Source organism: Oenanthe melanoleuca, chromosome 2 (genome assembly GCF_029582105.1).
Source record: "Oenanthe melanoleuca isolate GR-GAL-2019-014 chromosome 2, OMel1.0, whole genome shotgun sequence".
Lineage (NCBI taxonomy): Eukaryota > Metazoa > Chordata > Aves > Passeriformes > Muscicapidae > Oenanthe > Oenanthe melanoleuca.
The window spans coordinates 139,567,520-139,592,577 of NC_079335.1; the positions used below are offsets into that span (position 1 = coordinate 139,567,520).

Sequence of the window (25,058 nt, forward strand, 5' to 3'; positions counted from 1 at the left end):
GAGATCAGAGAGGTTCCCTTTTTGTCTGAGTGGAAAATTTCATGCAGGTTTTCATGCAGATCAGCTGTCCTGGACCAAAGTCAATGCTAGGGACATGACTGGACAGCCCTGTTTGTGTGACTTTTACTCCTTATGTAGGGGATCTAGATATTCCAGCATTCTTGGGGGTGGCAAGCACTGTATAAATGTAGGACATGGTGTTATTAGCAGCACTGGCACTTCAACTACTCATCTGCAAAGAATGCATTGTCAACCACTTTGCTGGTGATTCTGAGGTGGGTTAAATGGAGTGCATATAGCACATGGAATGGTTTTGATGGATTCAGTGGAAACTGGATCAGTTCCTGTGTAATTCCTGCAAATTTATTTTGCCATCATTGCTTTTTTCTTCAAGGTCTTTTACTAACCCAAGACATTACAAATCCGATAGTTTGTTGTTTTGCTTCATGTAAAACCCAACAATTGTGTATCATGTAGGCAAGCATGAAAATGTTTTAGGATAATTGTACACAAGCTATTAATTTTTGGTGGTCTAAACACTTGTACAAGCACACATCTATTGAAAATCTCTGTGTGGTTTCTCAGTTCAGAATTACACATTAAGGATTTTTACATTGATTTTTAAGGAAAAGGGGAAATCTGAAGCTCTTGGCATGAGCTGGGAACGCAGCAAAACTAATAACTGATGGGCCTGAATATGAAAACCAGACTTGTGTCTCAGCCTTTGTCTAGCAGAGGAAGAGAGAAGATTTTTATCCTGTGTGGATACTGTCATCTCCTTTGTTGAAAAGAGAATAAATATACTGGGTAAATTATTTAAAAAAAAAAAAAAATTACTTCAGCTTTATCTAAAAAATGTACATTATTCCCTTTTCAAATTAGTCATTTCTGTTACGCCTGGCATCTCCTGCCATTCACTACCTTAATTGAAACTCTAATAATTGATGCCACTTTTTCAGATTTATTTCCTGTAGAAATAGTTTACACAGAGTCAGAGATGCAGAAGATAAGAAAAGCATTCTGGTCATGGGCTTCTCTCCTCGAGACGCTGTGATGATAAAAGTGATTTCCTGTAGAACAGGCAGCCTGGGACCACAATTGCACGTGCACGAAGCTTCTGATTTACAGGGGTGCTTAGCACCCTGAACTCCAGTTTAATTCAGTAGGAGCTTTAGCACCAATAAATTAAAGTCAACTATGTGTTTGCACATATTTTATATACTGTGTGGCAGGTTCTGATTACTTTCATTGTCAGCTAAACTCAAGCTTACATTTTCCACCTCTCCCCCCAACACTAAGTAGTTTGTGGTGTTTCTCGTGCTTGTATAAATTACTAGAAAAACCCTACAGCAACAATTCCCTCTCCCCCAAGGCTCCTGCTCTTCTTCTATAGATGTTTTAGCCTTTGCTTTAATGCAAACTATATCAGAGGGCACAGAACACTGCTGGCAGTGGTTCAGCAGTGTTTATCAAGGATGCATCTGGCTTAGCCAAGTGGCACAGGTTTACTGTGTTGTGACCAAGCTCAGAAATTGCTTAGGGAGTAATGCCTGTTTGCCACAGTGCAGATCTTGGAGGCACAGAAAATTCTTGAGACATCAGTGTTCATGATAATTAGGTTAAACAGTGTATGTGAGGCAATCAAGTGGTCATATGCATGAGTGAGCTGATATACAGAAGATATTATATTATTAACCACTGGAATATCCATGTCTAAACAAGAAAAATTCCAGGACACTTAACAAGCAGGAGCTGCACACCAGAGGTGTTATTATTACTCAGTACTGTATCATATTTTGTGTGTGTTATACACAATAGTTGTGAATACTAAAAATAATATTAAAAAAAACTCCTGACACTGCAAATCAAGCATTCAGAAGGTAGACAAATGCAATTCTGGCATTTCCTACACTGCCTTAATTCAGCATCTTTCTGCTTCTGTGTTTCAGTGTATTGTCTGATTACAGCATCACATACAATTTTTTTTCCACATAATCCCTGCATCATTTAGTGCAGGAGGAGACCTATTCTTTGGATCACCTGGGATCTGAAATAGCTCCATTTGCAAGCTGATAGTTTAAACTCCTAGCAACCCAGGCATGCCTACATAACCAGCAAGCTTATCTAAGGTCTTCTGTCTCAGGGAATAAATTAACTCCTTCATTCCCAATAGCTAACCATGAAAAAAGAAGAGAAATTGAGTCGGACATGGTTTTTATTTAAAAGCACTGCAGTCTTTTATTCTTTTTCTATAATTTGAAGGGTTATTAATCTCTTAAATATTTAATGGCAGAAGGGTGTGAGCAAGAAGCAGTAAGATGTTATAAATATATTGCTTCTTTTTGTTTCTTCCTTTGAAAATGGGAATTTTTATTTTTGTTAGGAAATGAAATAATTGCATATTGAACTTGGACTGGTGCATGATATACAGGAGCACAACTGCCTTTCTAGGAATGTGTTAAATCAAAGTGGTGTGTATTCCTGAATTGAGATTTTTAATAGGAAATTTAAGTGGTTTTGAAACCCTACTTACTGTGAACGCTGGAGGGAAGGAATGTGTTACTGTATCTACTTGTGAGCTGTATTTTGAGAGTCTGCATGAGTCGTCAAAGGTGCCTGTGTGAGATGTGACCTTTTCAGATTGTATTTATTATGTCTTCCCAAATACACACTGTAGCTGTACAGTGCCTGTCAACATTACATTTAGTGAAACCAGTTCTCTGAAGAGTTCTTTTTTGATACTTAAATACTCCCCGTCTGAAGCTAGTCCTGAAAAAGGTAAAAAAACCATGAAGAAAATTGTAGGAAGGAGAGAAAGAAATATGTTTAAACCTCTTTTCCCTCTTTCTATTTCAAAATCTTTCCTCCTGTTATCTCCCTCTTCTCCTTGTGATCTATTCTTTATATTTTACTTTGTTCTTCTGAGGGCTTTTCAAATAGATGAAGTGCAAGTATCTGATCTCCAATAAAACACAGTGCATTTAAATTATGTTGTATATAGACCATGTTGGGCACTCTTCTCCTTCCCAGAATTGTCTCAGCTACAGCAACTGGCTGTTTCCACCTGTGTTGGTCATGGAAGAAGGCATTAAAACATGTTCAGCCTTTCCAGCACTTTTGCTGTCTCCTTCCAACTTGCAAAACTCTAATTATAGCCCCTAAACTCTCACTGGGGCTGATACAGCAGGCATAAGAGCCACAAACAAAAAATAATGAAATATATATTAAACCTATTGAAAACATGGGAAATATTCTGTTGTCTAACCCAAGCCACCGGGTCAATAGGCCACCATCTTTCTGCATTGTGGGTGGAGACCCTTGTGACCTACACTTGTTTGGTGGAACTTATCTCAAAGCTGAAGTGGCACTCTCCACTCTCTCACAATTTAAAAAATAACCATCCTGTAAACACAGGATATGACATTCTGGGAAGTGAATAGTTAGTATTGAATTGATTTTGATTCAATAAATCAATGTTCCTCCTGTTGAAGGAACATTTTGGAAACCAGCTTTTAATATTGGTAGTAGTAGTAGTAAACTAATAGTAGTAAACTAGTAGTAGTGTGAAAACTTAGTTCATTTATCTGAACACCTGGAAGGGTAATATCAGACAGTCTGATTTGTGTCATTGCGTTTTCTCAAATCTTGCAGTTAGGTCAGGCTATCAAAGTCTTCAACAACTGTGCAGTTGGTCTTTATAGCAATATGCCTTTCCTAAATCCCCACTGTGAAAAGAGATGTCCTCGGTGGACTGGATCTCGTCTTGTCTTGAGCAACCTCATCTATCTTCCTGCTCTGCACTGCTGCAGACAGGCTGGAACAGCTCTGAGCACAACTGGACTCTGACCAAGGCCTTTGGGCAATCCCATAATGTTTCCAATAAATCAAAATAAACTGGCCAGCTGCTCTTTCATGTCCCCTCAGTGCGCTGTATGCCTTGTTTGAAATGGGAGAAAGTCTTTTATGGATTGAGTATTTTGGCAGGGAAACAAAAAAAGCCTCCAGAGCCCTCAGGTAGCAAGCCTGGGTGATGGGAAAGCAGCTGGCAGGGATAAAGTGTGTGGATAGCTGAGGGTAGAAGGAATGATTGAAGAGCACAAGGTCTTGTTCCTGTGAGTGCACATCCTCTTCAGTACGGGGTCAACAGGAGGACCAGGGCTAACTTTTATTTTAAGTAATCCTTTTTTGCTCCCCACAAACAGTGCTGGTGAATGGGGAGACCAATTTACCGGCTAAGATGTACTACTCGCTTGACTTTAGTGTTTTTATTTATTTTGTATTTTTCCATGTAAGAGTGATAATTGACCACCTGAAGCATCCTTCATAGCCCTCATGGGTGTACTTCAAGTGGGATGTTGGTGGAGATAAGTAAACAGCAGCATCTGTACCTCAAATGCTCTGTGGGCCTCACTGTTCTTTGCATTGGCTTCATGCTCTTGTAGCTCTGTAGGATGGAAACTAGATTACTCTTATTTTCTCATGTGTGAATCAGCAGATAGTCCTATTCTTTGTCTCTCATCAAGAAAATGAAAAAAATGTACATAAGATTGGAGGAAAACATTCCCAAAGTTGTTTTTTTTGTGTATGTGTTCTGAATTTCTACAAAAATTTCTGCAGGTCTAACAGCTATGTAATGTATAAATCATTATAAACAAGGCATGAAAGGAACTTCAGTGTTTATACTATAACTTGCCTGCCCTTTAGCAGTGATGAAAACTGAAAATACCAGTGCATCTTCAATTCAAAGGAGAAAAAAAATAGATGAGAGATCATAAAGGGGTAACACAGTTCAGCTAGACTCAGCGTTTGGAATATTAAGCAGATTTGACCCATGCTGAGAAGAGTCTGAAGAGCAAATTCTTCTCAGCACCATCTCTTATGTCAGGACCCTGATTAACAAAGACATTTAAATAATGTCACTGCACTTCATACAATTTGAGCCCATTTTCTCTTTTGTATAGCTTGTGAATGTAATCTTTTTTTTACTTGCCATATTTGACCTCTGTGTCCTAATAGTGGCAGGCAATGATACTTTGAATTATTATGCTGAATATAAATGTAAGCTTCAAAACTAACAAAGCTTTTGTTCCTTCCCTGATGAAAGCACAATTTTGCAGTTGCTTTAAATATTATAGCTCTAAGTCTGCTGTTGCTACTTCTACTGAGGATTTCTCAGTGAATTCATTAGAGGTGTCTGTTTTCATAGCCTGGCTTGTACAAATAAGAAGAAGGGATTTGCAAGTTCAGGGTGTATCTTGCTGAGCTTAAGCTGCAGCAGTGTTACATGTGCTGAATCTAGTTTCATGTTTCTAGTGAGGAATAATGCAAGCTGAACTCAGAATTCCAGCATTAGGGGTTTTAGGTCTCTAAGGCCAAGTTTTGATATTTATTAATTCACCTGTGTGAATTAGTATTTTCTAAGAGGCACACTGAACTTTGAAGGAGCAAATCTAGAAACATAAAGTTAAGGAAAAGCCACGTGTGTTTTCCAGGCATGTGAAAATAATTTCAAGGGTCAGTGGCTTCACAGTTGGAATTAAAAACATGGTAACAGAACTAGGAAGAGAAGGCAACCACAGCTCCAATTTTTGTGTGTAATGCAGAGAACACCGAGAATGCCCCTAATGAAATAATGTTTCTAGAAATAATATGTATCATTACATCATCACACAGATTTCTTAGTTTCATATTTTCAGTTGTCCTAATAAAATTTCTTTTCAGATGAAAATGAAATGAATGGACAAAACCTAGCTATTTCAAGTTGTGTCTAGAGATTTAGGACACAACAAACTTCTGATAATGATAATTTCAGCTTTCAAGTGTTTTTCTACATTTCTATTTCGGAATAATGGAAATGAAACTGCTGTTCATATGATTAAAATATCTGAAGATTGAAGTGATTTTTGGGAGAAAAATCTTCCCTTACTGAGTATCTAACTGAGAGTTTGCCCAAAGCCTCTGTGCTGTGTTTTGAGGTAGCTTGAACTGTAGAGAATGCCTGCCAACTGCCCAGATGGAAACTCTAAATCAGGCAGCAGGCAAATGTGGGATTGCCTCTGTAAAAAATATCATTTTTCAGTTGTTTTTCAGATTAGGAACCTGTCACACTTCATTGCTGTCATACAACCCTGAACATTTTTTAGGGACATACAGGGAGCACTGTGAAGAATATGAAATGTGTAAACACATTCTTATGTAACAGGAAATTGTATCAGATTTAGATGTCATTGCAATCCATACCATGAACAAGTTGTATTTCTTCCCTCCTGTTTTATTCTAACCCCTTAATTCACTGCACTTAGGGAACATTAAATATTTCCCCAAATTATTCCAAATCAAGTCTGTCAGTTACAGTTGTGTGGAGTCAATGCCACAGACTGGGAAGGAACTTATGGAGAATCATTTCCTCCTTCCAACAGGTTCTCACTTCACTGTCATGTAGCCAAAGAGAGAAAGGGCAGCTTTCCAGCATCTTGACACCTGGCTTTCAGTAATTTTCAAACAGGGAGCTGGAATATTTCTTTTTATCAGCTGAGATATCTTCAGGGTTGGTGGATGAAATGAAAGACTTTTTGCATTACACATTTGAAAACTTTGTAGGATGTGTGATGCTTTTTGCCAATATTTAGTGGCTGCCATGTAATCCATCTCTCCTGTTAAGATCCAAAATACCCTGCTGTTGTTGCATTAAGACAACTATTTAACAAACCATACAGGAATTAGAGAAAAGGAAGTGGTGTGTGCTTAAGCATTTTTTATAAGCTTTACAAATCACTGTGTGCAGACATCAAACACAAATTGAAATTGTGAAAGCAAAGGGTTTATCTCTTATTTAAAAGAATGAATTTAAAATAATAATTACATTATTGCATTAAATAAAAAAGTGCATTAATGTAATAATCACATTTTCTATAGTCTCATGTAGCCCAAGAAATGTTTTCATACCTACTACAACATACCATCCCAAGGATGTTATTGAATAGGGTAAAATTGCCAACAGGTTATTTATCCTTTTCTGGGGGAGGGGATGGCGGGGAATGTGTTTTGTTTAACTTGGAAATAAAAAGTAGCAAAGTATCTCAATCTTTTTGTCCTTCATTTTCCTGGATGTGTGCTTGAGAAGTCATTTTTGCTCATCATCACCATCTAGGCTGTGGGTTTTTTGTTTCCTATTGAAACTTCCATTTCAAAGCCAGTTTTCCATTCTGAAGCAATTAGAAGCCTGACAGACACCAAAAGATGGAGTCTTGTTTTTTTTTAAAACGACTTCTACCAATGTCTTGATTTGAACCAATCTTTTTTTCCATTTCACTTTGTATTTTATCAATTAATATTGCTGCAATATCTCATCTATCATTGCAGTGTCATTTCTATGATAAGCTCTGCCAATTATTTTCTGTTTAATTAACACGTTCAGCACCATTTGAGAGTGAAACAAATGTAGGTTTTGCTAAAAAGAAAAGAGATGCTGGTTCTGGCTAGTGAGGGAGGTGCCCTGAAGATAGCTGTGGGTTAGGTCAGGAGAATCACATATCCAGTTTCTCCCCAGAAGAAAAGATTCTTATGAAAGGAGGGAGACTCTGTGTGGCTGGAGGGTATAAGGTGCTATGGGGATTATAACTCCGAAGGAGAGACTTTTCTCTACTGGATCTCCATGGATTCTCTTTATCTGGTCTTTCCTTGCCCTGTGCTGACAGCATTTCTTCTCAGGGAAATTCCCCTAACTCTGAGAAATCCACCATGGGCAAAAAGATGATATAGTTGCAGCTCTGCCACAGAAACATGTCATTAGCCTAAATCAGCTGACATGCTCCTGAAGAATACTATTTGCTGTATAATTCAGAGCCCTGACTAGACTACCCCATACCCTTTTCAACCATTGCTGTTATAGAACCAGATGGAAACGAGGATGCTGCAGTGCTTCCCTTGGAAAAGCATTTGGGTTGTGCCATGTCAGGCATGACAGCAAATCTGGACTGTGCTGCTAACAGAGCAGCTCCACTCTTTGGAGATGGGCATCCCACTGACACTGAGCAGACTGTTCCACAATTCACTGGCAGCATGCAAGAAGTTAGAGTACATAGAACATTTTTTTACTGTATTGCTCAGTTTTTGCATTTTTTTTTCACTTGGATGTTAGAGGTATAGTTAAAAAAATCAGAATTATCTTTCCGAAAATGAAAGATACATAGGAAACACAAATATGCAGCCCATAACATTGCCTGATATTATGCCAGGATAGTTTCTACATGGTTTTTAGAATTAAATATTATACATCTATATTTGGATTTTTAGTTTATATATACTTATTTCAAAAGAAGTCTAATGAGGTACTAAAGCCACATCAACATAAGGTGACTGCTTTTCCATAGTGTATGGATGACCACTGCAAAATATTCCAATGCAGAATGGCAAGAAAGTAATGGGCTTTAAGTAGTGCATTTCACAGAGTTTACAATGGAAGTCTTAAAGACTTTCCTGTTTGTATTGAACTTTTGCATTTACAGTAACTTCTTCCTTTCCTCAGTGCCTCTGGTGCATTGCATGTGCATTTATGTTGCGTGTATTTCTGAACAGGTTTTTAGAATTTGGACTCAGATCCAAACACATGAATTCTTCAAGGGCAAAGGCAGCATCACTTGTCATTGATTCTGCCAAGCATTTAAGAAGAAGTGACATTTACCAGGGCTTGTTTTGAAGATTTATAAACGCAATATAGATTTGGCAAGAATATCTGCTTCAATAAATGTTGTGCTGTAGCATGTAAGCACGGGCTTTACCACCAGCAGATTCACAAACACTGTGTCATCCAAGTAAAAATAAATATTCAATAAACAATTTATTAGGGATGTGAGCTCACTTCTGCTTCATTCCACTTGGAAAGGCTTGAAATCAGTTGCCTACGTAGTATTATTAAAGACACAATGAAATGAAGATAAATTAATTGTGAGATTGTCAAAACTATGTCAGGAAAATTTTCCCTGGCCAACAAAAATGATGCAAAGTATAGTAAGACAAGGGATATATGCAGACTGTATACCTGAGGCTGATTTTTATAATAGCTAGGGATAACTGAATCCTAAACACCTGACTAGAAGCTATTATTTCTTGGGCCTGACTTCTGTTTTATGAAAAAGGCCTTGCATTCTTCAAGGCCATTCGAGGAGCTTGCACTAGAAATAAACAGGATTTACAGCCATTATGATCATGATTTGGACTAACAAATCTGTTGATATGGCATTCATGTAAATTATAACAGGAATAATAAAGAAATTCTGCTTTCTTTTCCTATTATCAATGTAAGGCCATAATGTGGGGAGAATGAGAAAGCACCTAATTTAGCTTTTTCAGTACAATATTTACACAAGTTCCCATTCAGGACCATTTCTTCACACCCATTCAACCAACCACTTCTGGACAAGCCCCACACCATCCAAGGCTCCACCAAAACTGGAGCATGACCTGTTCTGGACAACACTTCCAGCTAAACTTCTGTATTGATGGAGATAAAGATTTTTTAGAGCATGTTTATCCATACAGCATAACCTGCTCAGTCTCTAGGAGAGCCATGGGAAATAAATGGCTCTGTTTCTGTGCCAGGTACCAGGTGACATCTGAGTGTGCAGGAGAGGAGCTCCAGGAGCAGGGACACCTGGGGAGTGCATCATGCCTTGCAGTGGTGGTGCCTGCACAGCTGTAATCTGGTGTGGCTGCACAATCTAATTTAGACTGAGTTGTAATGGGGATCACCAAAACAGAAAACAACAAACCTGAAACATTACATCCACAAAGTATATAAACATCACAGTCAGCTAAACTGGTTTTTTTACTAAATACAGAATAGATGTGAAAAAGACTTGTCTTTTTTCTGACATATCAATGTGAACATCTTTGCCATAATCTTGGAGATCTTGACCAATTCTAATTTACTTTCAATCAAACAGGTTGATCAAAAATCATCTTTCTGAATAACATTAAATATATTTGGCTTCTAAAAATGTCATAGATTTAAGGGCATAGCTTGGTACTGCATAGAGCAAAATGATCCAAACCTGACTCACTGCTAAATATAATGTAAAGTAGAAAAGCTCAGTCTTATCTGGCTGTCAAGAGAGACATGTTCAGTTTATATGTTTGAACCTTTGGCATTTGGCTGAGAAGTAATTGAGAGAAGGAAATATTTTCTTTAATGTCATATAATGCATGTAAAGTAAAATATATATATAGTTTTATCTTTATATCTAGACATAGAAATAAATGGTGAGTAGGAATTGCAAATTAACGATAAATCATTGAATTTGCAATGCCCTGTGTTTCTCTTTATTTGTCATTGTAAATAAAACAAGTTATTCCTAGTTTCCTCCTTTCAAAAAAAAGTCCTGAAGTGTAAAATAAACTGGTTGTTTCCCTAGACAAAGTATTTTTTTTTTCTATTTGAAACTGCTAGCACTGTGTGAAAATCACTCATTGCTCTTTCTAAGATTCGTGCCTTTTGGGGCTGTGGTAGGAAATATTTTGAGGTAGATTACTTTACTGAGCTACAGATTTGGACAACTGAGCCACAAAGATTTTGGAGTTAGAAGAGGACAGTTCTTTGCCATTTTTATTCTGATATTTGGAACACCCATGGTGGAGTGTATGGAACTCTTGGAGACCTCGGCTCTTGGTTACATTTACAGAGACAATTGCTTGTAATTTCTCTACTAAGAAACCTGGTCAGTGACACAGAAATCTTAATTTAAATAACAAAATACTTCTAAAGATTGTGCCATATTCTGGCTTTTTAACTTTCTCTTTTGTTGAGAATTAGCTTAAACTGCTCTCAGAGCAATCAGATTGATTGCTGCAGGTTTCATCTCTAGCAAGACTGGTATAACACAGGGGGAGCACTGCTGTTAATTAAAGCTACATTACATTTTCCAGTATTATTTATATGTCTATTGGAGTAGTTTATAGATGAATAGAATAATCAATGTTCTTTTCTTATTGCATTTTATGCCTTCTTTAAAAGGAATTAATATGCAGGTTTTGTTTTCTTAACGTGGGAGAAAAATGCATGTGACATTTTACCAGGATACCCTGAGGACGTAGAAAATAAGGCACATGACTGTTCCACCACATCAAAAGTATGGTAATAGGTAGCAGTTGATTATCTAGAAAAATATCATTATTTCTTAAAGCTGGGAGCCACTGATCAGACTTATCCTCTGTAACAATACCAACAGTGAGAAATAAGAGCTATACCACCAGTGTTTTGGTAATGCTCTAACATCATTGCTGCTTCACTTCAGTGTTGCTTTAAAACAGATTTGCTGCTTTTTACAGTATTCAAAGCTACTGATGAACAAATTTCTAGAATAAATAATGTTCATGACATTAAATTCCTTGATATTAGTTACTAGTCCTTAAATAGTAAAAATACACTGAAGTTAACAAAATAATCCAAGTACCTGCCACTTAGTTTGTGCCATATTGCAGTACCTCCTGGTGAATTCTCTTTTTGCCACTGTTCCTTGTTTTCACCAGCACAGTTCTACAACATTCAAATGCCTCAAGAAATGCAGCACAACTTTAACCCCTGAAATAGTGTGTTGTTATTTCTGTGGTGCAGATAGAGAAATGAGCCATAGAGCTGGTGCTGCCTTACAAGAGGAAGGGCAGATCCAAGAAAAGGCATGATGCTTCTGGTCCCCCATCATGGGCTCCCCACTCTGTGGCTCAGCCTGCAGAAACCATGGTTTGTGCCCAGAGAAAGTTCTCTGAGTTCATAGTGAGCACACTGGGAATAACAGGTCTGTGCAATTAGTGTTAGACCTTAGTGGCATGAAACTAGTGGAGCTTTTATTTGAGAATATTTGGATTTTAGCTAAGCATATAACTCACAAAGATAAAATTTCTCTCAGGACTGATGGGAATTTTTATGTCCTCTCAGTATGTTTTATTTCAGTGTTATGTCACTGTTTCTTTTTTGAAGGCATTTTGTTAATGTCAGAGTTTCCAGTGAATTACATTTAGACCTAGCTGCTCTTTAGAGTTACAAGCAAAAACCTGATGAAGCTTTTTGAATGCAGTGATGTGTTATGAATAGACACCAACAGAAACTGTCCTCATATAGACTCAGATTTTAGAGGTTTTAAGTTCATATCTGATGAACTTTTCCAGCTCTTCTAGTGAAAATATTTAATTCACTGACAGTCTTTTTCAAAAGCTAATTTAAAGATTTTTAAAAAAACCTTTTTTAGTGGCATTGTGGTATACTGTGGTAAAACTGAGTCACAGCTTTATCATGGCATATTTTAAATGTACAGAGAGATCAACCCCAGAAAGCAGTAAAGAAACAATAGTGTGTGCAGCTGACAAAGCATCAGTGTGGATCCATGAATCAGCACTATATGAATTGTCTAAAAACGTTATTGAAGCTTACTGAGGTATTAACTGCATGAAACAAAGGAGGGAGTATGAACACCATATTGGAAATCATGTCAGTCAGAGATTCCCTAATGAAAACTTTTTCATTGTTGGCTAAAATAAGTCAAATGATAGAATTTTTACTTACAGACACAGCTTAATACATGGGCAGACACTGTACCTTGGCTTAAAAGTGGTACAGTAATTTTTTAATTGGAATTGAGTTGTAAATCAGAGCCCTGAGATGCAAAGACTAAAATGGCTTTAATTAAAAACTTACCTGTCATTCAATGTACAGTAATTGTATCCTCCATTGCAGTTGGTTGGATGGTCAATACCCAAAAATTTTATGAGCATAAGAAATTAAAAAGAAGATAATTCAAATACTCCTCCGGCTGAAAATTATTCCAGGGTTGCACAAATTTTGTGTGTGTATTTTCTCTACATGGGGTGAATTCAAAATTAAACCTGAGGAGCTCTAATCAGATTTTAGGGAACAGCATGACCTGCAAATTGTTCATCTTTGCTACAGGCAAACTGACTTTGCTAATGCAGTTCCCTGGAAAACTCCAAGCTTCCAGCCTCTAAGATCCTTACAAGATTCCTAAGGGAACCCTCTTTTCTGTAACTGCTGGACTTTTATTAATAATAATAGCAACAATAACAATTATTGTTATTGCTATTGTTGTAGAAAGAGACTCTGCAAAAGCATGCAATATATGGCCTGTCCCAGGAAGAATTTACAGTCTCAGAGAAATTACTTCAAAGTGGAAAATGGAAGACATGGTTCTGCACAAACTGCATGTAGAGTTTCTTCCAATCCTTTAGAATAAACAAATTACCTTTTACCTGCTTTAATTTGTGTTTGTCATAATGCAGCACAGTGTGATGAGTAGCAGAACTAAGGGCAAGTGTGTCAGGAATATGGAGTTTCCCAATGGAATAGACTGGGAGTGTCCTGGAGAAGCCTTTGCTCTGCCCATTGTGACCCTCCTTACATGCTGCTGGTGCATTGTCTGTACTTTGTTCAGAGGGAATTTTGTTCAGAACCAAAGGTGGAGGAGCCCTTGCAGCTGCAGCCCTCCCTGTCCAGCCTGGTGTGGCACTCCTGGGTATTGGCTTTGCATGTACAGCTGAGAGCTCTGCTCTGACAGCTGAAAATTGATTTTTCACAAACATCTATGACAGTCCAGCAGTTACATAAAATGGGGGTGAGAACCACTATGTGGAGCTGAAAGAACATTTCTGCTCATAAGCATTTAAAAATACATGAAGAACTGTAGGTCTGAGATGAATTTGCCAGAGTAAGTGTAACCTGTATATCCACTTAATTTTCTGTGCTGATTTAAGTGCCAGCACATTTTCAACCAATTCTACCTTGTTACAGGTGATGGTTTAATTTCCAGACTGAACATACTTCAAAATCCTTTCCCAGTAACTATATTTTTTTGTGACAATAAGGCTGTCTTCATACTGATAGCATGAAATGAGTTGGATTAAATAAAATAAGACAGAAAACCTGCTGATTTTAAATGCATGGATAACTACTATTTGGACAAAATCTCCATTCTTAGCATTGTACAGTCTAGCATTGCAACCAATTTCTGCATACTTAAAGAGATTCTGAGTTTGAGAGAAACTCTGAGTTTGAATGAAAGTGTAGAGGGGTGTAAGACATCTTGGAAGGGGATAATAAGATAGAAAAGGAAAGAGAAAGGAACTGAAAAATGAAAGTAACTTTGACAGAAAAAAAATCATCACTACTTATTCTAAAAGGAGATTGCAGAGGATTAATATATTAAAGAGGTGTTTCGCAGTGTGGAACTAACATCAGACCTTTCTGGGTTAAATTTGGAATAGTTACATCTTGGTGTGATTGCTAGTTACTGCATTTGGGTTCAAAGCTCGGTGAAACAAGCAGTCTCATCTTTATTTTAGTGTCACTATTTTGAGTGCATGTGAATATTTCCTCATGTTCATGAAAACTCCTTGGGCTGACAGCACAGAGGAAATGTCTGTGCATAGTACAGGGACAGAAGCAAATGGAGGAGTAGGAGGTGAACCTTTACTCACCATGTATTAGAGCTGATGGGTTTTTTTAATAAATAGGTTACAGCATAGACAGGGCAGAAAGATATTCAATTTATAGATGGCTTTGGCCATGACTTAAATTAAAGTTGAACATTATTATGAAGTTGTAATGAAACAAGACAACCACCCTTCCTAAAAAGCATTTCTGTGAGTGGAATGATATGCTTTTGGGTTGAGGGTCAACAGTTTGTGAGATGGTCAATGTGACACGGTGAATAGCATGGGATTCATCTCAGAGATTTGGGAATCAAGTATCCATTCTGCTATGTTCTTTGGAAAGTAACCTGCTCCATGTGGAAGTCTGGAGATATATTTTGCATTATAGTATTATTCTTTTATTGCTATCTGCTCCAGTGGCAGAAAAGTCTTATGTAACACTTAGAAACTTTCTCTTGTAGAAACCCAATTATTTGTAGCTCTCTGCAAGAGCTGAAATAAAGGTAAGAAAATGTTACATACTGAGTCCTGTGAGAGCATTTTATAATCTCCTTGGCAAATGAAGCACTCATTTGTCTTTTTCAAATAATAGAAAAATATCAAAAACTGAAGAGAAAAGCCTTCCCTCTACCTTCTGGGATAGTTGCTTAGAGTAAATTAAAATCAGGTCTGTAAGCAGATCATGGTTGTAATTTAATTCTATGGAGATTATCGCTTTTATGTATAATAAAACAATATATGAAAAATTGAAGCCGTAATCCTTAGGCAGCCCTTTCATCTGTTCATTCAAACAGAAGCTCTTTGAGTGTGTGAGTGAATTGCTGCTGAGTGCAGCAAATGAAATTCTTCCATATTAGAAAGGTCTCACTAGAAACTCCGAAAGAAGGCAAGTCACCAATGCAAACCTGGTACCTGGCAGTGGAAAAGGGAATGAAACAAAAAAAAGCTCCAGAGGACTTTCAGGAGTGGATGACCACAGCTCCAGCTGAAATTGATTGGACAAGAGTGGTGACGACTGGTTGTAACCACCAGTCATGTCTTCAAATAAATTCTGAACCAGATTTTCTTGTTATCTAGAAAGAAACACAAAGTTAGAGCAGAGCAAAAAAAATCCGTTAAAGTAAGTTTTTGTGGAAGTGTAATACAAAGTATTTTGGCAGACTTTCTTCCAATTTTGTAGCAAACGTCTTAGTCAAAATTTTCACTAAAAATGAATATTCCAAAACACAGAAATGAGAAATGAAAAGGTTGTGGTTTAAGAGCTGGGTTTAACTTCTCTATTTCTATTTTTGCCATTAACTTGTCATTTCAAGCTGTATTGCAAAATTGCTTTTGGATGAAATTTTATTATAAGACAAAACACCAGGATTTTATCTTTTGGCTGCAATCTTAGATAGGAAATACAGCAATAGCAATTGAAAGGCTTAATTTTGTTGTACACAGCAACTTCAGCATTAAAGCTGCAATTTTGACTTAGCCAGAGCTGAAATATGTGAACATTATTTGGTATGTCCTTGAGCTCTGAAAAGGGAGGTCTGGAATGGGAACAAGAGCAGCTCCTCTGGAGAATGTGGACAGGCAGCCTGCAGAAAGGCATGTCTGTACGTTACGCTGACCTGTCTGTTGTGAAAATAGGGAAGAAAGCAAATCATTCCCAGTTCTGCAGACGTTCTGACAGCTAAAGTAGGCATTAACAATTTGCAACACATGGCATGGGGGATGAAAGTCTCTGAGCTCTACAGTTGAGAGTTTCCTGGCTGAAATGAAGTAGCAGTTGAAGGTAGCTCAGAGAAAAAAAAATATTTTTAATCTACCATATAGGGACAAAATGCCTAACATTAAAAAAAAATTGGAGAAAAAATAATGTCACAACTCAGAAATAGTGCCTATCCTGGCTTTAATTCTGAATCATTCTGAGGGTTTTGGGCCTTTATAAAGGGGATTTTTCCTGACAAAGAGGGATCAAGTTTTAGTATATAGGTTTCTGCAAATTTAGCATAATCTCCTGTTGTTTTTAATGAACTTGGTTTGTAAACATAATTTTGTTGATCATATATTGATGCAGAACTAAAGACAAAGGTTCTGCTGGACTTTCCTGCAGATCCCTATTCAGCCTCACCCATGCTGGCTGGGAAGAGGGTTGGGAACAGCAGCAGGAAGATTTGCACAGCCAAATCTCTGGGCAGTGAGAACTGTTGTTTCTTTAAAGGACATTTATTGAGTTCTGATTTACACCAGAACTCCTCCAAACTGTTAAAAGACTTTTTATGGTTTTCTTGCTTAGGCCTTCAGAGGGAGGGAATTTCATTTGTATTAGTAAGTTTGAACTAAAATAAGTTTAGAGAGAGAAGTAGCAGATGAATGTTTTCAAAAGATGCTGTTATAATTTACATGCATTAAAGATGTGGTCAGGTATATTTGGAGAGACATCACGTTTCTCCAAGATGGAAAACAAAGTCAAAACCACACAAAAGATTACAATTGCTTAGAAAAATTGATCAGCTGGAAGAAGGAAATACATATTTGAATTTTGAGTATTTTTCAGTAATTCTCTCTAATTGCTGTAGCAGCAAAGGCAATTAAGCAGGTTAAGTGAAATTTTATGATGAATTTGAAAGTAATTTTAATTTTAATTTTGTAGATAAAAGCCAACATCTTCACCACTATGAATCTCTGAAACTGCTTTCTTCACTATTCAAACTGCTTCCTTTTGATTTGATTTCAACTAATAATTCTTAGAAGAGTAGTCTTTGTTGACAAAGCCATTGCTAAGTGTTGAATATAATGGGGACCTAAACAATTTTATTATTTTTTAGTTGTGGGTAATAATAATAATAATAATAATAATAATAATAATAATAATAATAATAATAATAATATTGATAGACTATGATGTGGAAATAAAAATCCTGGGGAGATATCTGATGATATGAAAGACTGTGTCATATCCAGACAACCTCCATTAGATTTGACCTTCCAGTTGGGTTTGATAAAAGTATTAATCTCTTCACTGTCTTTATACTGGCATTCCTTTTTCACATACATTTAGGTTATGGAGTTCCAATTAAATTAAAAGAAAAAATTAAACATTGGGCTGAAACCAATGAAAAGTTGGGAAAACCTGTAATGATGGCTGTTTTTCGTGGGATCTCTCTACTATCAATGACCTTCAAGCGAGAGCAGTTTTGTGGCTGCTGCTGTCACAGTGTTTGCGTCATTTCAGTGTCCTCCAGACTCCTTCTCTTCCCTTGACCTTGTCCCTCGGTGGGAATTTGGGCTGGGAGAGCAGTCCTGGGCCTTGCAGCAGCAGGGGGGACGGCGAGGATGCTCGATCGGGGGCTGGCCGCTCCCCGTTGGTGACATGGAAATAATGAGTGCGCGGGGCTCCGCTGTGATCCTGCTCAGCCACTGCACACTAATTGCGGTAATTGGTGCCGCGGCCGGGGCTGTGTGACGGCACAGACAAAGGGCACAGGAAATCGCCGTGCGGCGTCATGCGCTCCTCTCAGCCCTAACTTTGATTGCCGCTGTCAGCGAGGCATTATGGCTCTTGAATGCCCTGGTTTATTCAGCTCAGTGTGTGGGAAATATTTTTTTGAAACTGAAACAATGCTGGAAAATGATTGGCATGAGGTTAACTTTAGACAAGCTGCAGTTCCTGAGATCGTTGCATAAGAGACAGCAATATTAAATTACTGACAAGGGAGTTTTTGAATTAGTTAAAATTTGTGTTTTGCATCCATGTCTTGTTCTAACACTGAAGTGAGTTAGAAGGACTGGAGATAGAGCTGAGGACATATTCCCTGTATAACAAGTAGTTTGTTTTTCTTTCATCTATTTACTCTTTTTTACTGCCATAGTTGCATTTTTCACAGCATTAAGAATGATAGTGCATCCTTACTGGTTTGAAATGCATTAGGAAAAGATTTTAAAATAGTGCAGCAGAAGGAAAAAGTACATTGAAGATAACAACAGACCATTCTCTTGTCAATAAGAACAGACAATGGGTTCATCCACTCTTTTACTGAAAACATTGGGGTTTGTAGGCATAAAACTCTGTACTGCTCAGCATTCAAAGAGATTAATTTCTTATGTGTATGCAGGTACCATGGATGAACTCTTCTTGCCTTAATTTGAAAAAAGCTCTTCAGAATAATTCAATGTGTTTTTCTTCAAAGTTTATGTTATTTGTTTTGTATTCTTTAGCCTTTAATAAGGGTGGCATTGGCTTAGAGGTAGAGAGTGAAACTGTAGTGATTTTGGACTCATAGTTCATAAATTAGTAGTTTTAAGGCTGTGCTAATGATTTTACTACATATGTATTTTACCTGAATTTTTTAAGTTGCACATTCTCCTAAAATTGAAAGTTGTCTTAGTTTTTTTCTCCTTCATTATAAAACAAACAGAAATGTGTGGTGCTAGACAGAGAAGTAAAGCTGAATATATATACATACATATATATAAATAAATAGGTATGGAATATATCTCAACTTTGTTTTGAAATCATTTTAATTGCATTACATCAAAGTAATCATTGGTGCATGGTGACTCATTTTTGTGTGTTCACATAAAAACATGTTCTGAGCAGCCTTAGATTTAGATTTTTGAAACTATTTGAATCCATCTTCTTACATGGCATCTTTGAAAAGGTGATATTTGCATTTGAAAAGGATGAATCAGAAATAAAACTAGATTAGATAGAGACAGATATTCATTCCCCTCCCAAGTGTCTGGAATCATTTACTGTAGCCATTAACATCTAATGTAGCTTCAGGTGAAGTGTTTCCTCAATAAATTTGAGTAATATTTTTTTTAAGGAAAGGAAAAAGAACGATCTCAGGAATGTTAGAAAGTTTTTTTTGTTTGTTTGTCTTTTAAAGCTTTCATGCATACTTACATTGGTTCAGATTTTTTATTTTTATTTTTTTCACTAATGAAAAGAGAAGTTTGGGATGCAGTCCATCTGAAAAATGGGACCTTTCTTTTTTTCTCCCCTAAATCTTGTCTAAATCCAAGACAGCAGCATAGTTTTGATGCTTCCTAGCCCTGTCTAAACGTATATTGAACTTATTTAAGCATCTCCTCTCTAGGATGAAAATTTAATAAATATTAAAGTAATTTTTACTTCTGTGTGCTCAGAATTGTCTCCTTTGGCAGAACGGAGAAATGCTCTATTTAGGCTTCTTTTTTAATTCTAGAATTTAGTAAACAGATAAATAACTCCCATTCAATACAGTGGAAAAATCTGAAGAGCTTAATGAATAAAGCACCCATCCAGGTTGTGTAGTAGCCAAGTTCTCAGTTCTGCTGAGGCTGAGGATGTTTTATCTTCATCCTAAGGGTCTGCCTACACCAAAAAACCTCATGTTGACTCCAGATGGTGATGAAGTTTGTAATTTTTATATAAAATAGGGACTGAACCAGAAATCCTCCTTCCAAGTTCTAGCAGCTTCCCTTCCTGATTCTAACATCCAGATCCAACTGCCTGCATATGGTGCTAGAGAGGATTTTTCTTTAGATGGCTTCTTACAGGAAGATTTTATCAGGATAACCATATCTGGAACTTCTATCAATATTCATTGAGAGATTTATGGTGGTTGCCTGCACAGGGCATATCAGCAGAAATTCTCTTCAGCTGTGATATTTAGTTATTAGATATTTACAGATAATTGTATCACCAGATTCTATGAGCTGGAGTGTTACTATAACATGTAAAAATCTACAAATCAGGAAACAATTATGTTTGGGATTATATCATAATTTCAGGTATAATTACCATGAGATTGGAAGTGCATGTACTTAATGAATTGTCACTCTAATTTGCCTACATGTTTCCTGGGGAAAACAGAGAGGGGGCAGTGTGCTGTGAATGGAGTGGAAATGAAGCAACCTTTCAACAGATAGTGGGATAATTTCCATAGCTATCAAAAATAACCCTTTCTTAATCTATTGAAACTGGTTTGCAGCTGGTTAAGATTCTACTAAGACCAAAGGATTTCAAAATGTCCACATGTGATTTGCTTTCTTCCTTCCATTGCAAGGACGTTTCATTTGCAAAATTTCATTAACAGAATTTCATACAGAAGAGAACAATCTGCAGGTCATTCTTTGGTTGCAGCTGAGTGGGACCTCTTTTTTTTCTTTTTTTTTTTAAATGTTGTTTATATAGGGCACATTTTTGCCAAACTTCCGAGTTATTAAACAGAATCTTTTTTAAAATGAATCTTTTTCATTCTGTTTTTGTTTGCTTGTTTGGTTATTTATCAGGTTTTACCTGGCGAGATGATTACACACAGCATGTTATTGGTCAGGAACTCTCAACCATTCACAAAATCCACAGCAGACACCCTGATATGTTTGCATCTGAAGGATCTGACACAGGAAGGTAAGTCTTCTGTAGAGTTTTTTACTTGGGTTTTGGAAACATTTGCAAATAATAAGAAAGAGATTGGCCCAGAAGCAGAATTTTTAAAAAAAAATCACAAAAGCCACTATCTATATAAAGGTATTCACCAGTGTTCATCAGTGTTCAGGAGACAGAATGAATTAAACCCCTGGACCTTGTTCTTCTTTTTATTATTAAGTTAAGGAAACACAATTCTATTGTTAATTAAGGTGTCAGAATTCAAAACATCAGGCCTTTCATTCAGTTTATGCACTGTCTAGTGTCAGTTCAGCCATCTCTACCCATGACTGGCTAAAAAAAAGCTCAACTACAGGAGATATTTTATTCTGGACTAAGCATTGAATGACATTCTGAGGGACTAATTATATTTTCAAAGTCAAATTCTTCCAAAACATACCTATAATTGATTTGAAGTCCATAGATTCCTAGTGGTAGTTTCAAAATTTGTTCAGGGAGGAGAGATTCCTGCAAGTTCTCATGACAGAAAATAATGTTGGGACATGGCTTGAAAGGTATTGAGAGGTGACTTTGCAGTAATTGGTTTCAAGAGACACGTCAGTAATTCTGTAGAGTGATATGGTTGTACAGCCTGAAATTATATCATCTCCATATACAGTTACACATATATAGAGACTCTTTTACCTGGGCTGTTCTGTCCTACAGGCTTTTAATAGAACCCAGCCACACAAGCCCTAGAATGAAATTTTAGGAATAATTAAAAATGACAAATTTTGCTTTCTCTTACATGATTTTAAGAAATACATTCTCAAAAGCAGTGAAATTGAAAGAAAGGGCTTTTTGTTAAAAAACCTTTCATCATAGTGGGATAAATCTGAGCTTCTAGCCTTGATGGGCAAAATATTGAATGTTGGAATCCAGATCTTCATGTACTGCAGTATGTTGTTTGCACATATTGCAGAACTATTTCTTTTCTACATTGCTTTTTTCTGGACATAAAATGCTGTGTAGCTGATACTTCTCAGTGCCTTGAAATGTATTTGCCTCACTTTGTTTTGATTTAATTCAGAGACTTTGACCCTGTTTTTCACGTTTGCTGATTCAAAAGCATTTCTTAAAATCACATCACTATTTCAGAAGCACAGTAAGATAGGAACTTAACTTTTAAAGAAGATAGTGATCTAAAGATTACCATAAAGTTGATAAGAACATGTGGTTGAATCCATAAACATGTTTTCACTGCTTAGGTACACAAAATGTCAGTATTGAATGGATTACTCTCAGTAGATGGTATCAGAAGTGATCTTCAATATCTTCTGGGAATGTTTTTTTAAGAGAGTACCTAAAATTTTTATTCATGAGAGTAAGACAAAATAGGCCAGATTTCCATGAGATCAAGACCATATTCTGCAGTGTTCCAGATTCATAGTTATATAAAAATAAAAATATATAAGAAGACACAAGAAATTATTTGAGGTTTGTATTGAAAAAAAATTGCACACTTTTAGGAATTCCTGTTTTTAACAAGTTTGAGATGGTTTACAATTTTAACTATATGTGTTAGAAAAAACTGCAACATATTGTATATTGATACTTCAGGAACATCAGAATTTCCAATGTGTTCATGTGAAGCAGCTCCTATTGTGGATAGATTTTCTGCAGTCACCAAGCTGTGCTTCTGAAAGCATTATCTTATGTGCCAACAGTTTAAAGCATTAATTGATTTTTCTGGTTGTCCATTTGCAACGTGTTTTGTAGGTCAGAGAACAGTAGGAAATCTGGTGTCATGTAGATTCTGATCAAGTGTGTTATATGTTCAGTGTGCTCAGTGTGCTTGCTAAAATCTTATCAGATAATAATTAAATAATTTAAAAAGCAACTTAGAGTAGGTATCTAATTATCAAAGAAACATTATGTTAGGAAGGCCTTTTATTAAGGGTAACGTGTGTAATAAGACAATATGAAGTCATACTAATGAGTCATTAATCCCCACAGAGCTGGTGAGAGCAAGAAAATAGACTCAGACACTTGAAAGGTAAATTGACTTAGGCTAAATTAGTGCATACGAAATCTGATGAAACAGAAGACATGGATTTCATCTCAGAAAAAAATGCTGAAACTGGGAGTTTGATTTCAAGATGAAAGTTCTTTCTTTGCTGGCTAACTGGAGTGTACATGGTATTTCCTGGGTCCTTATTAAATTTCAAAAAACCCTCTCTTGAAAGAGGGCTCAAGATAAAGGAAAAAAGTCTATTCTGCACAGAGGGAATAAATGTCAGTTGTGTTCATTGGTGCAATTAGGCAAAACCACAAACGTTTCCAGCAAACTTCAATGTATGAAATGGGGTATAGTATTATTTCTATAATAAAACCATCATTAATTCAGTAATAAGATACTCTCAGCATTTTAAAGGGAAAAATTTATTCTAAAATGTATGGTATCTATTAATTGGGAACATTCCAGAAATAGCAGAGGTGCAGTGATATAGATATTTCCACAAAAAAAGCTTCTGAAATGCTGGATTTTGTAGGAAATGCATAATTATTTCTGTAGATAAATGATTATATGTTGTATTGTCCTTAAACTCTTAAGTTCATTGCATGCAAAGTCATTTTTCAGAGCAAATTAAAACTGAAAATACTTCCAAATAAGTGCACAAAAAGAACTCATCTGACACTAATTTCTCCAGCTCACCAAGTGCTTTTATACAGCTGTATTTCATCTCTTTTCCAGTATGACTTTGTCATATTTAAAAGAACTATTTTAATTTTGTTGCAATAATTGGTCAGTTAATGCATTTTCATTCCCGAGTCAACAAGGTGATATAGTGGTGAACTACAAAAATTTTTAAAAATCTTTCAGATGTATTCATAGTGTCTTCTTAAAGTTGTCATCAAATGAAACATAAAGCTTTATAGTCTTTTACATTTTAATTGTTTAAATGTTTATAGGATAAAATACACATTTAATGTGGAATGTAAATATGTAAATATGAGTGCAATTACTGTCTCCATATGAAAAATGGGAAATCTTAGATCCCAGATTCTACCACCAGCCACAGTGACTATATATTGTAAATAATGGTTTGAAAAGCCAACCTAAACACTGTCCTTTGTCTGTGCACCCAGCTCCCTTTAGCTCCAGTGGAAAACCTTGGGGCAGAATTTGATCTGGTTTGTTTTTTTCTTTTCCATTTTCCCTTCCTTTAAAAATTAGTGAAGAAAGCAGGAGATAGGTGTTGGAATTAATCAATGAATGAAAGATGAGTGTTGGCAACTGGGATCCTTCCTATGAAGAGAGCCTGTTAGGATTAGTTCATCTCTACTGAAGCAGAAAGCACAGTGTACAGGTTTTTCTAAAACTGCAGAATAGTTTGGGTCTGGTTTAAGCTGAAAAGAAGGTGGATAATGTTACTTGCATGTCCATGCTCCATCAAAAGGCAGAATTTAGAGCTCTGGAGTAAGAGAAAAACTCAAACAGCATGAGAAGGAAGCAAGACTGATGGTAAATGAGATCAGGTTTGCTACAGTGCTCTGTGCAGTAACCCTTCTTTTTCCTAGAGTTTGTGTCCCTGATGGGAACCTGCTGTTATACACTGGGGAGAAATGGAGGATTTTTCTGCTGTTTCAAAGTGAGCAAACCTGTGAGCACTGTTGGTTGCAATGCCGCCACAGTAAATTAGATTATTAATTACATCTATTAGTATTAAATTAGTAGGCACACACATTTGGTACAACTGTGAGCATGGAAGGAAGTCTGTTAATTTTTGATGAAAGTAATATAATTAAACTCCAGCTTTGGAAAATAATGTAATGCTCTCTCAGGCTGTGCCTCTACATTAGGACCAAGATGTGGGCTGGTAGAATAAAATTTTATTTGCAGTGGCACAGAGATGTTGAAAGTCAAATTCATTCACTGAGCTGTAAAGCTCTTCCACCTGGAATTCTTCTTCACTGAAGAAGTGTGTGGGCATGTGAGTAGGAAATGGTGACACCAAAAGGTGATTTCCCTCCAGCAGCTTCAGTCACAGGGAAGGAAGAGGGCTGGCAACTTTCTGCTTTCTTGCACAAGGAATGAAATAGCTACCAATGCTGACATTTAAATTATCATCACTGCTTACGTGTTGTTGAGAGAGATAAGGACAGCTGGTAATAATTCAGATTCATTGCACACAGCACTCTGAATCCCATATAAACACCTCCACACTGCCATCATTTAATCACATTGCTAACTTTTCTTTGCAAATGTCACCAAAAT

At 36.6% G+C, this 25,058-nt stretch overlaps 1 protein-coding gene across 1 annotated transcript in view; it reads left to right on the top strand.

Moving 5' to 3' along the window:
* PTPRN2 (protein tyrosine phosphatase receptor type N2) overlaps window positions 1-25,058 on the top strand; it is a 627,414-nt gene that overhangs the window by 198,538 nt on the left and 403,818 nt on the right. The window contains exon 4 of the mRNA XM_056484320.1: window positions 20,704-20,821. Within this exon, the coding sequence (XP_056340295.1) occupies window positions 20,704-20,821 (118 nt within the window). The remainder of the gene's footprint in view (window positions 1-20,703; window positions 20,822-25,058) is intronic.